Here is a 13,994-nt window from a genome sequence, read left to right as displayed (position 1 = left end):
AACAGTAAATAATTACATAGCCAGGTATACTTCAACAAACAGTAAATAATTACATAGCTTTCCCTGACATTAGGTTTACAAAAATTGACTCTGGGCTCCTGAGTGGAGCAGCGGTCTAAGGCACTGCATCTCAGTGCTTGAGGCGTCACTACAGACACCCRGGTTCGAATAGAGGCTGTATCACAAACAGCTGTGATTGGGAGTCCCATTGTTACATCTGCTCCTGCCACACCCTCTACTTCTCATCCTGTGTCTGCCTAACCTGCCGCTACTCCCCCAGTGCTCTCTCCCTCCTCCTCTCTCTCTGTGTGTGATTGTGTGGGCAGAGACAGGTGTGCTGGAGGCAGAGCAGAACCCCACCAGCTGCAACATGTTCCATAATCAAGACCTCTACAAACACTCAGCCCTGACACTTCCACGCTGCCAGATCGTAACTTCTGCTCCGTCAGTCTGCGGTTTTAGCCAATTTTTCCAGCTTAGATCCTGGTTTCCCTTGCCTGACACTGTTTTCCTCTCCGCTGCCCTACCTGACTTTGGCCCGTCTACAGTCCCACGTCTCGTCAGTCCTGCTACTCTGTCCTGGACCCCCCCACCCCCACTGCACTGCATCCTTGGATTCCTCTCCAGACCTGCTTACCCAGTCCCAACTCCCCTCGCTCCAGCCTCAGCCTCCGCACCGGGCTTCCCCTGGCCTGCACCCCATCTTCCCCCTGTGTTTCAATAAATACCTTGGTTACCTCATCCTCGTCTGAGTCTGCTCTTGGGTTCACCTGTTCCGCTCCATGTGACACCCATAGGGCGGCGCACAATTGGCCCAGTGTCTTCTGGATTTAGCCMGTGTAGGCCGTCATTGTAAATAAGTATTTGTTCTTAACTGACTTGCCTAGTATTTTTTTTTTTTTTTATGAAATAAAAAAGTGGCGATATGTCATGTGTAATAGACCGAGTATTGAGCTTGCATCATCTGCGCATCTCAAGACAACATTAGCCCACTGAGCTAACATTGGTTTTCAGGCCTCAGGCAAAGTTACTCCATGTGAGGATAGTTGGGAGAACATCCTTTGTTATACTTCACTGCTGAATGTTTTTATGAATCAGTTTGGATTAGAACACCTGTGCCCTGTGTAAATGCTTATCCTCAAGATACCAGTACAGTACACTACACTACAACACTCATGTCCATATACAGTAGTAAGCGCTAGATCCTCAAATGCACCAGGTGGTGTGCTGACTGTACTCTCATCCCTCTGGGCCAAGCACTGTCAGCAGCACCTGCAGTAAAAGCCTCTGAACCCCCTGCTTGCCCTGGGCTGAACGATCTACCTCCCCCTACTGGTGCCAATAACACATGGAGTGCTACACAACACATTCTGCTTGGCCAAAGGTGTTGGCATCATAGACAATTATATAATACTGTATATTTACTGTATAATGTTTGCACCTGTTTTGTTGAATTACACCTTGAACATAAAGCTGCTTTTACTGCAGAGGGAGAGCACAGACGGCCACCCAAAAAGGAGGTAACACTATTCTGGTGTCCTTTTGTTGGTTACTGTACATTATTGCGGTTCCTCTTACGATTGCTTATTGCATGGGTGTTGGACACTGCCTGTATTGTTGAGGTCTGCTTGTGAAAAATGTATGTTGCTGCCATGGGTGTGGTAGATATGACACTGAAATGGACTGTGCACATCCCTGTAGCATGCAGAAAGCTGTAATATTGTCCCCCTGTTGCTTTCAAGAGAAGAAAGAGCAGGGATCCCAAGAGTCCTCTGAGGAAGAGGATGAGGAAGATTAGCTGTAACTGCTTTTTACGAMCAACACTACCTCATCATTCAACGTAATGGGCTTGCCTTCCAACCACAGCCAGACTTACACCTTACTCATATATTCTCCATGGTGCCCGTTACGGAGGGGTGGGGAAATGTATCTTCTATTTACAACTGCTCTGGAAATAAATACTTATACGATATTTAACATAGRCAGTATGTAAACAGAATAACTTTAGCAACTAGAACTCACCTTAGAATTCTAATCCGCAATTGAAAATTAGGCTCTCGTAATTTCTTTCATTTCCTATTAAGGGGTAATATTTGGGGAATGTCATCACCTTGGAGACGTTTCTTCGTCTCCTGTTCTCTGCATTTATGCACAAGGAACAAAATACTTCCCGAGTTTTGTGTTTAAACTGGTTAATATRTCAAACTGGTTAATATTTCACACCGTCTTTCAGAATTCATGCAAGACACTGCAAAACATTTGAATCTATTTTATTGTGGTCACATACTGTTCAGGCTGTCCATAACGTCACTATGAAATGGATGCATAAAACATAAATGAAACAAATAATGTAAAGCATTGAAGTATATTATTAGATATGCATAAATGGACATAAGTAACCGATAGAAATTTCCCACAAATGTTTTTTTTTTTTTGGTTGTTTGATCTTAGGTAATAACCTACCAGGTTGCTGTCCATTGCCTGGTGTGCTGAAAGATTGTCTGAAGTTTCGCGTTAACACACGTTGTAAATGTTATTGTGGTTAATTTTACAAGCTCGGCGTTAACGTGCCATTTAGTCATTGATATGAATTACAACCAAAGATAGGATCTTGGTCTGTTGATAGTCAAGGCGATGAATTCTTCCAGCCTCTCCATGAAAGATATCAACAGAACCTAGCGTCATTGGCGTAAATTCTCTACTTCGTTTCGTTTTTTTGGCATTCAATACTGTATTCCTCAAAACAAGATACGTAATATCCCAATGCCACCATCGTTAAGATATGCCATGTTACGTTGTTTACGCAGTTATCTTCATAATGGCGACCGTGCTGGAGATGTGCTTATGCTTATGAAAATGAAGCGAAGAAGAAGTTATTTCTTATAAGAAAACGCCGGGGTTCCTCATAGGAGGACTTTGCGTCAAAGACAGCGTCCTTCCCAGTGTTTGAATTACAGTTTTGGTCAATTGGTAGCCGAAATGATGAAGCTCAAGTCAAACCAAACCCGGACATACGATGGGGATGGCTACAAGAAGCGGGCCGCCTGTCTGTGCTTCAGGAGTGAAAGTGAAGAGGAGGTGAGGCCAAGGATGCTGGGGTGTAGGGTGGGCCGCAGTTCAGGAAAGGACAGATAACATGGTAGATAGATGTTTGTCGCAGTACATTTTTATTAATTTGCTAATTACTAAGGTGAATTAGATAGCTAGTTAACGTTAGCTAACTATCTAACTGGTTGTTACTGGTTTTGGTTTGTTGAATCAGCGACCACCCAGGGATAATTAACGTTGAGTTAGCTAACGGTAGCCAGCTAACTGTAGCTAGCTGGCAGCTATACTGGATAGGCTATTTATTCTAGCTAGCTAACTTAGTAGCGTTGCAGCTAACCAAACATTGAAGTTAGAAAGATTATAGTTAACGTTATATTCTCTTTTGTTAGATTGTTAGGTAGCTGCTGGACACAGTTACCTAAGTTAGGTAGCAAGCTAGCGAACGCGTAGCCAGCAAACATTACTGCAACAACATATATTGGTAACCGYCTACTAGCTAGCTAAGCCAGCAGTGCGACGTTATCGTCTTGCTAGCTAGCTTGAGCGCTAACAAGCACTACATGGCAAAAGTATGTGGACGTCGAACGTCTCATTCCAAAATCATAGGCATTAATATAGATTTGGTTCTGCCTTTGCTCAGTTAAGAACAAATTCTTATTTTCAATGACAGCCTAGGAACAGTGGGTTAACTAACTGCCGTGTTCAAGGGCAGAACGACAGATTTGTACCTTGTCAGCTCGGAGATTCGATCYTGCAACCTTTCGGTTACTAGTCTAACCACTAGGCTACCTGCCGCCCCTCTTCTGGGAAGGCCTTCCACTAGAGCATTACTAAGGTCGGGCACTGATGTTGGGTGATYGGGCCTGGCTCGCAGTTTGTTTTCCAATTCATCCCAAAGGTGTTTGATGGGGTTGAGGTCAGGGCTCTGTGCAGGCCAGTTAAGTTCTTCCACATCTTGACAAACCATTTCTGTATGAACCTTGCTTTGTGCAAGGGAATTGTCATGCTGAAACAGGAACCCCAAACTGTTGCCACAAAGTTGGAAGCACAGAATCGGCTAGAATGTCATTGTATGCTGTAGCGTTAATATTTCCCTTCACTGGAACAGCCCGAACCATGAAAAACAGCCGCAGACCATTATTCCTCCTCCACAAAACCTTACAGTTGGCACTATGCATTCAGGCAGGTAGCGTTATCCTGGCATCCGCCAAAACCCAGATTCGTCCCTTGAACTGACATATGGTGAAGCGTGATTCATTACTCCAGAGAACGCGTTTCCACTGCTCCAAAGTCCAACGGCGGCGAGCTTTGCGCCACTCCAGCCGACTCTTGGCATTGCGCATGGTGATTTTAGGCTTGTGTGCGGCTGCTCGGCCATGGAAACTCATTTCATGAAGCTCCCGACAAACAGTTATTATGCTGACGTTGCTTCCAGAGGCAGTTTGGAACTCTGTAGTGAGTGTTTCAACCGAGGACAGACTATTTTTACGTGCTTCAGCACTCGGCGGTCCCGTTCTGTGCGCTTGTGTAGCTTACCACTTCGCGGCTGAGCKATTGTTGCTCCTAGAAGTTTCCACTTCAAAATAACAACACAGTTGACCAGGGCAGCTCTAGCAAGGCAGAAATTTTATGAACTGACTTGTAGGAAAGGTGGTGTCCTATGATAATGCCACATTGAGAGTCACTAAYCTCTTTAGTAAGGCCATCCTACTGCCAACATTTTCGATATGGAGATTGCATGGCTGTGTGCTTGYTTTTATACACCTGTCAGCAGTGGGTGTGGCTGAAGTAGCCAAATCCACCATTTTGAAGGGTTGTCTACATAATTTTGTGTGTGTGTATTGCTACTGCTAGTTAGTATRGTTCTGGTGATAATGGCAACATAAAACACTGACAATCAATGTTTAGCAGCATTATCAATTGCTCAAAACTCATGTCAACTTGTGACATCAGAGCTAGCGCTAGTTAGTTGGCCACATTTACTAGATAGATATCTAACTATATAGCGAGCTAGATATGGGCCTTGCTTAGATTGCCTAAAAGTTTGACTAGCAACTAGTAACTTTACTCGACTGACCACTAGCTAACCGTGCTTGTGATCAAACTAGCTAGCTATCTAGCCCTTCAATATAACGTTAGCTAGAAAATAGTCTGATGTAGAGGTCGACCGATTTATCGGAATGGACGATTTCAAGTTTTCATAACAATCTGTAATCTGCATTTTTGGATGCCGAATATGGKCGATTTATATTGCAATCCACGAGGAGACCGCGTGGCAGGCTGACCACCTGTTACGTGAGTGCAGGCAGCAGGAGCCATGGTAAGTTGCTAGCTAGCATTAAAATTATCTTATAAAAAGCAATCAATCTTAACATAATCACTAGTTAACTACACATGGTTGACGATATTACTAGTTTAACTAGCTTGTCCTGCGTTGCATATAATCAATGTGGTGCCTGAAACTATGTCACTTCTCTTGTGTTCAGTGTAAGCAGAGTCYGGGTAWATGCAGCAGTTTGGGTCGCCTGGCTCATTGCGAACTGTGTGAAGACCGTTTCTTCCTAAAAAAGACTAATGAATTTGCCAGAATTGTACATAATTATGACATAACATTGAAGGTTGTGCAATGTAACAGCAATATTTAGACTTAGGGTTGCCACCCGTTRGATAAAATACGGAACYGTTCTTTTTGTTTTCGAAATTACAGTTTCAGGATTTGACCATATTAATAACCTAAGGCTTATAATTCTGTGTGTTTATTATAATTAAGTCTATGATTTGATAGAGCAGTCTGACTGAGTGGTGGTAGGCAGCAGCKGGCTTGTTAGCATTCATTCAAACTGCACTTTCCTCCGTTTGCCAGCAGCTTTTCACAATGCTTGAAGTACAGCGCTGTTTATGACTTCAAGCCTATCAACTCCCGAGATTAGGCTGGCAATACTATAGTGCCTATAAGAACATCCAATAGTCAAAGGTATATGAAATACAAATGGTATAGAGAAATAGTCCTATAATAACTACAACCTAAAACTTCTTAACTGGGAATATTGAAGACTCATGTTAATAGTCTTCAATATTGTAGTTGCGGGACAACTTCCGGGGAAACTGGAGGGCACGCAATTCAAATAAATAATTATAAAAATGATGGATATTAAACATTTAGGTACATACAAGTGTCTTATATCGGTTGAAAGCTTACATTCTTGTTAATCTAACTGCACTGTCCAATTTACAGTAGGCTTTACAGCGAAAGCATGCCATGCGATTGTTTGAGGACGGCGCCCCACATCAACATTTTTTTCCACCGGCACAGGTTTCATAAATTCWCAAATAGCGATTAAATATTCACTTTTTGAAAATCTTCCTCTGATTTGTCATCCAAAGGGTCCCAGCTATAACATGTAGTGTCGTTTTGTTAGATAAAATCCTTTATATCCCAAAAYGTCTGTTTAGTTGGCGCCATTGATTTGAGTAATCCACTCGTTTAACGTGCCAAGATAGGAATCCGAAAATCTACACCTAAACTTTTTCAACATGTCAAAATCCATTTCTATTTAATCATCAGATACCCTAAAATGTAATTAAACTATAACATTTCATATGGAAAGAAGTATGTTCAATAGMAAAACAATATTAGCAGGTGCGTCTTGTCTTCATCGCGCYTGCATACATGAATTTCCAAGTCTGGGTCCCTGTAGTAAAACTCATATTTCTTACCTGTTTTGGAAGAAACCAGCCTGAAACCTTGAACAAAGACTACTGACACCCAGTGGAAGCCATAGGAATTGCATACTGGGAGCTAGATTTATTTATTTCCCTAACGTTCCATTGGAAGAGCATGGGCTCTCCAAAAAAATAATTCAGGTTGGTTTTTCTTTGGATTTTCTCCTACCATATCTATTGTGTTATAGTCTCCCTACATTATTTTAACATTTCTACAAACTTGAAAGTGTCTTTCCAATGGTACCAATTATATGCATATCCTGGCTTCAGGGCCTGAGCTACAGGCTTTACTTTGGGCACGTCAGTCAGGCGMAAATTGAGAAAAAAGGACCCTAGCCCTAACAAGTTTTAAAAGGAACCACCAGCTTTTATATGTTCTCATTTTCTGAGCAAGGAACTTAAATGTTAGCTTTTTTACATGGCACATATTGCGCTTTTACTTACTTCTCTATTTAACTATCTGCATGACCCTTTTTTGCACAAACTATTGACTCATCACATCCGCTGCTTCRACTGTTTATCTATTCTGTTGCCTAGTCACTTTATTCCTAGTTACAGTGCCTTAAGGTATTCACACCCTTTGACTTTTCCACATGTTGTTGTAAGTCTGAATTTAAAATGTATTACGTTTAGATTTTGTGTCACTGATCTACACACAATACCCAATAATGTCAACCTCTCTCATCGTCACTCAATGCCTAGGTTTAACTCCACTGTATTCACATCCTACCATACCCTTGTCTGTACATGATGCCTTGAATCTATTCTTCTGCGCCCAGAAACCATGCTCTTTTTACTCTGTTCCTAACGCAGTAGATGACCAGTTCTTATAGCCTTTAGCRGTACCCTTATCCTACTCCTCCTCTGTTCCTCTGGTGATGTAGAGGTTAATGGATCTGCGGTCAAGCGACCACCCCTCATCACTGTCAAACACTCCCTAAAACACTTCAGCGAGCAGGCCTTTCTAATCGACCCGGCCCGGGTATCCTGAAGGGATATTGACCTCATTCCGTCAGTAGAGGGTGCCTGGTTATTCTTTAAAAGTGCTTTCCTAACCATCTTAAATAAGCATGCCCCATTCAACAAATGTAGAACCAGGAACAGATCTAGCCCTTGGTTCACTCCAGACCTGACTGCCTTTGACCAGCACAAAAACATCCTGTGGCATACTGCATTAGTGTCGAATAGCCCCCYCGATATGCAACTTTTTGGGGAAGTTAGGAACCACAGGCAGTTAGGAAAGCAAAGGCTAGCATTTTCAAACAGAAATTTGCATCCTGTAGCACAAACTCCAAAAAGTTCTGGGACACTGTAAAGTCCATGGAGAATAAGAGCACCTCCTCCCAGCTGCCCACTGCACTGAGACTAGGAAACACTGTCACCACCGATAAATCCACGATAATCGGGAATTTCAGTACGCATTTCTCTACGGCTGGCCATGCTTTTCACCTGGCTACCCCTACGCCGGTCAACAGCCATGTACCGGCCCTCTCCGCCCCCCCACAAGCACCTTGCCCCAAGGCCTTCCCCATTTCTCCTGTCACCCACATCCAGAAGCTGATGTTCTTGAAAAGAGTTGCAAAATCCTGCCACCTACAAATCTGGGCTAGACACATCTAGGACCCTCTCTTTCTAAATATCGCGCCGCAATTGTTGCAACCCCTGTTTATATAGCCGTTCAACCTCTCATTTGTAATGTCTCTGATCCCCGCAAATTGGCAAGGCTGGCCCGGTGCATGCCCCTCTTTCCCAAACGGGAGACCTCAGACCAAACTGTTACAGACCTATACTCTATCCTACCGCCTGCTATCTAAGGCCTTCGAAAGTCCAAGTTAGACAAACAGATCATGCCCGAAGCCATGGTTGCGAATCCCACCGTACTTCTCCGGCTATGCAATCTGGTTTTCAGAGCTGGTCTTAGGGTGCACCTCCAGCCACGCTTCATGATCCTCAAGCGATATCATAACCGCCATCGATAAATGAAGACATATTGTGGCCGCGTATTCATTGACCTGGCCACGGTTGACTCTGTCCAATCACCACGTTCTTAATCGGCGACTAAAACAGCCCTAGGGTTTCTCAAATGACTTGCCTCGCCTGGTTCACACAATTAGCTTCTCAGACAGAGTTCAGTGTGTCAAATAGGAGGGCCTTGTTGTCCGGAACCTCTGCTCTGGCGTCTCTATGGGTGGTACCCTGGGTTCAATTCTCAGAGCCGACTCTTTTTTCTGTATACATCAATGATGTCGCTTATGCTGCTGTGATTCTCTGTCCACCTCTACTACAGACGTTACACCATTTTGTATACTTCTGGCCCTTGCTATGGACAATGAACACAACTCTGCCGTTCCGTGGCCTCCAACTGCTCTTAAATGTGAGTAAACTAAAGTGCATGCTCTTCAAATACCGAATCGCTGCCTGCACCTGCTCGCGCCGACCCCCCCAGCATCAGCACTCTGGTGGTTCTGATTAGAATATGTGGAAATACAATACACTAGGTGTCTGGTTAGACTGTCAACTCACGCTTCGCAGCTGCGCATTAAGGCATCTCCAAATCCAAATTAAATTCTAGAATCGCTTTCCTATTTCGAACAAAAGGCATCCTTTCCTCATAGCTGCAAACATACTTCGGTGAAAAGGTTGACCATCTTGATTCGGCGATGTCTTTACCAAAATATTTCGCGCATCTAACTCAGGCAAATTGGATGCAGTCCATCACAGTGCCATCCGTTTTGTCACCAAAGCCCCATATACTACCCACAACTGCGACCTGTATGCTCTCGTTGGCTGGCCCTCGCTTCATATTCGTCGCCAAACCCACTGGCTCCAGGTCATCTATAAGTCTTTGCTAGGTAAAGCCCCGCCTTATCTCAGCTCACTGGTCACCATAGCAGCACCCACACGTAGCACGCGCTCCAGCAGGTATATTTCACTGGTCACCCCCAAAGCCAATTCCTCCTTTGGCTGCCTTTCCTTCCAGTTCTCTACTGCTAATGACTGGAACGAATTTCAAAAATCACTGAAGCTGTAGACTCGTATCTCCATCACTAACTTTTAAGCATCAGCTGTCAGAGCAGCTCAAAGATCATTGCACCTGTACATAGCCCACCTAACTACCTCATCCCCATATTCTTATTTATTTTTTTGCTTCTTTGCACCCCAGTATCTCTACTTGCACATCTATCACTCCAGTGTTTAATTGCTAAATTGTAATTACTTCATCACTACGGCCTATTTATTGCCTTACCTCCCCAATCTTACCTAATTTGCACACACTGTATATAGATGTTTTTTCTATTGTGTTATTGACTGTACATTTGTTTATTCCACGTGTAACTCTGTGTTTGTGTCGCTTTGCTTTATTTTGTCCAGGTCGCAGTTGTTACTGAGAACTTGTTCTCAACTGGCCTACCTGGTTAAATAAAGGTCAAATAAAAAAGTGGAAATATGTTTTTAGAATTTTTAAATGTTAATTTATAAAATTCTTGAGTAAATAAGTATTCTCCACCTTGTTTATGCCAAGCCTAAATACATTCAGGTGTGTAAATTTGTTAAAGTTGCATGGACTCATTCTTTGTGCAATAATTGGGTTTAACATGATTTTTGAATTACTACCCCATTTCTGTACTCTACATATATAATTATATGGAAGGTCCCTCAGTCAGTAGTGAATTTCAAACACAGATTCAAAGACAAAGACCAGGGATGTTTTCCAATGCCTCGCAAAGGAGGGCACCTATTGGTAGATGGGAGAAAAAAATCTGACAATTAATATCCCTTTGAGCATGGGGAAGGTATTAATTACACCTTTGATGGTGTCTCAATACGCCCACTCAATACAAAGATACAGACGTCCTTCCTAACTCAGTTGACGGAGAGGAAGGAAAACGCTCAGGGATTTCACCATGAGGCCAATGGTGATTTTATAAGAGTTATAGGAGAAAACAACAGGATGGATCAACATTGTAGTTACTCCACAATTCTAACCTAAATGACAAGAGTGAAAAGGAAGACTGTACAGAATAAAAATATTCCAAAACATGCATCCTGTTTGGCACTAATTAATACTGCAAAAAATGTGGCAAAGAAGTTACATTTTTGTCCTGAATTCAAAGCATTATTTTTGGGGCAAATATAACACATCTAGTACCACGCTTCATATTTTCAAGCATGGTTGTGGCTGCATCATGTTATAGGTATGCTTGTCATTGGCAAGGTCTAGCACGTTTTTTAGGATAAAAAGGAATAGAGCTAAGCACAGGCAAAGTCCTAGAGGAAAACCTGGTTCAGTCTTTTCAAAACACTAGGAGAMAACTTTTAGCAGGACAATAACCTAAAACGCAAGGCAAAATATACACTGGAGTTAATTATCATGTGACATTGAATATTCCTGAGTGGTATAGTTTGTTTGTTTGAAAATCTATGGGAATATTTGAAAATGGCTTTCTAGCAATGATAAACAACCAACTTGACTGAGCTTGAAGAATTTTGGGTCTTCGAGACCCAGAAACACTCACAGCTGTAATCACTGCCTAAAAGTGATAAAATGTTACTTATGGGGTTGAATACTTATCTAATCAAATATGTTTTATTTTCCATTACTATATATATATATATATATATATATATATATATATTAATTTTTTTACTTCGGCAAAGTATTTTGTGTAGATCGATGACAAAAAAAAGAAAAATCTATTTTAATCCCACTTTGAAACACAACAGAGTAGAAAAAGTCAAGGGGTGTGAAGGCACTGTATGTACATATCAAGCTCCATTGTACCCCGTGTATATACAGTGCCTTCAAACTATTCAGACCCATTGACTTTTTCCACATTTTGTTACATTACAGCCTTACTCTAAAATGGATTAAAAAAATATATATATCGTCAGCAATCTACACACAACACCCTATAATGACAAAGCAAAACCTGTTTTTAGAAATGTTTGCACATGTATAAACTTATTAAACAGAAGTACCTTATTTACATAAGTATTCACACCATTTGCTATGAGACTGAAATTGAGCTGAGTTGCATCCTGTTTCCATGGATAGTTCTTGATGTTTCTACAACTTGATTGGGGTCCACCTGTGGTAAATTCAATTGATTGGGCATGATTTGTAAAGGCACACATCTGTCTATATAAGGTCTCACAGTTGACAGTGCATGTCAGAGCAAAAACCAAGCCATGAGGTCGAAGGAATTGTGAGTAGAGCTCTGAGACAGGCTTGTGTCGAGGTACAGATCTGGGGAAGGGTACCAAAACATTTCTGCAGCATTGAAGGTCCCCAAGAACACAGTGGCCTCCATCATTCTTAAATGGAAGAAGTTTGGAACCACCAAGACTTCTTATAGCTGGCCGCCTTGCCTAACTGAGTAATCGTGGGAGAAGGGCCTTGGTCAGGGAGGTGACCAAGAACCCCATGGTCACTCTGACAGAGTTCCTCTGTGTTTGATGGGACAACCTTCCAGAAGGACAACCATCACTGCATCACTCCACTAATCAGGCCTTTATGGTAGAGTGGCCAGACAAGTCACTCCTCAGTAAAAGGCACATGTCAGCCCGCTTGGAGTTTGCCAAAAGGCACCTAAAAACTCTCAGACCATGAGATACAATATTCTCTGGTCTGATGAAACCAAGATTGAACTCTTTGGCCTAAAGGCCAAGCATCATGTCTGGAGGAAACCTGGCACCATCCCTACGGTGAAGCATGGTGGTGGCAGTATCACCGATGTTTTTCATCGGCTGGGACTGGGAGACTAGTCAGGATCGAGGCAAAGTACAAAGAGATCCTTGATGAAAACCTGCTCCAGAGTGCTCAGGATCTCAGACTGGTGCGACGGTTCACTTTCCAACAGGACAAAGACCCTGAGCACACAGCCAAGACAATGGAGTGGCTTCGGAACAAGTCTCTGAATGTCCTTGAGTGGCCCAGCCAGAGCCCGGACTTGAACCCGATCGAGCATCTCTGGAGAGACCTGAAAATATCTGTTTAGCAATGCTCCCCATCCAACCTGACAGAGCTTGAGATGATCTGCAGAGAAGATTGGGAGAAACTCCCCAAATACAGGTGTGCCAAGCTTGTAGCGTCATCCAAGAAGACTCTGCTGTAATCGTTGCCAAAGGTGCTTCAACAAAGTACTGAGTAACAGATCTGAATACTTATGTAAATGTGATTTCCGTTTTTATTTGTAATAAACTTGCAAATATTTCTTAACCTCTTTTTGCTTTGTCATTATGTGGTGTTGTGTGTAGATTGTAACAAAATGTTGAAAAGTCAAGGGGTCTAATTTAGTGATGCACCGATATCATATATTTTCCTTGCCAAAAGAAATGATACCGGTATTACCTTTTTTTCTGCCTTTTTAAACATTCTAGTATAGTTAACACACACACATGGACACAGCGGTCTAAGGCACTGCATCTCAGTGCAAGAGGCGTCACTGGTTCGAATCCAGGCAGTATCATATCCGGCCGTGATTGAGAGTCCCATAGGGCGGCTCACAATTGGCTCAGCGTCGTCCGGGTTTGGCCGCCGTTGTAATTAAGAATTTGTTCTTAACTGACTTTCCTAGTTAAGTAAAGGTTACACACACACACACACACACACACACTGACGAAAAAGCTATTCTGCTTGCTTTTACTTATGTCCCTATCACCAGTAAAACATAATCAAAACCTATTTCTTTCACTTACTTGCTGTGCTGTTTCGTTGTTCAGTCGTTTCATTCTCAACCAGGATTTCTATGGAACACCGTTTGGGTCTTTGCGTGTCAAAAAATATAGTATTTAACACGATTTGACGTGTCAAATAAGCTTGTTGACCAATCAGGACCTGAATATGATTGCACGTCACATAATAATTTAACGCGTTCATACATTTTTTACGTAGTTATTACACATAGTGTAATCAATCACTCGTATTTCATTTGTCAAAAATGATTCATCGATACGTATGCAATGATGCTGGTAAAGTTGTCTCGCGCACCTACGGTGGTGGTCATTTAAAAAAAAAAAAAGAAGCTAGCTAGCTCATGGATGCAAACTTTGTTCTTCCCCAAAAACATAGCAAACGACACCTGTTTCAGTAGGTGTCATCTAAAATAACACATTTATTAGACAGTTCTTATTTGACTAATGGTGGTCAGACCCATCTATGTGAAGCTAGCCACAACAGTGGACTTTGCAGTTAGCCTTCAAAATAAAAGTACGGCATAATT

At 42.4% G+C, this 13,994-nt stretch overlaps 1 protein-coding gene across 2 annotated transcripts in view; it reads left to right on the top strand.

Annotated features, from left to right (window-relative positions):
* The first annotated feature begins 2,792 nt into the window (after window positions 1-2,792).
* LOC111969719 (diphosphoinositol polyphosphate phosphohydrolase 1) overlaps window positions 2,793-13,994 on the top strand; it is a 30,154-nt gene continuing 18,952 nt past the window's right edge. For both annotated transcript variants that reach the window (XM_023995924.2, XM_023995925.2), the window contains exon 1: window positions 2,793-3,078. In XM_023995924.2, the coding sequence (XP_023851692.1) occupies window positions 2,980-3,078 (99 nt within the window). In that variant the 5' untranslated portion in view covers window positions 2,793-2,979. The remainder of the gene's footprint in view (window positions 3,079-13,994) is intronic.

This window comes from Salvelinus sp. IW2-2015, linkage group LG11 (assembly GCF_002910315.2).
Source record: "Salvelinus sp. IW2-2015 linkage group LG11, ASM291031v2, whole genome shotgun sequence".
NCBI lineage: Eukaryota > Metazoa > Chordata > Actinopteri > Salmoniformes > Salmonidae > Salvelinus > Salvelinus sp. IW2-2015.
Note: the sequence above shows the minus strand (reverse complement) of the source record. Positions and strands in the feature narration are given on the sequence as shown.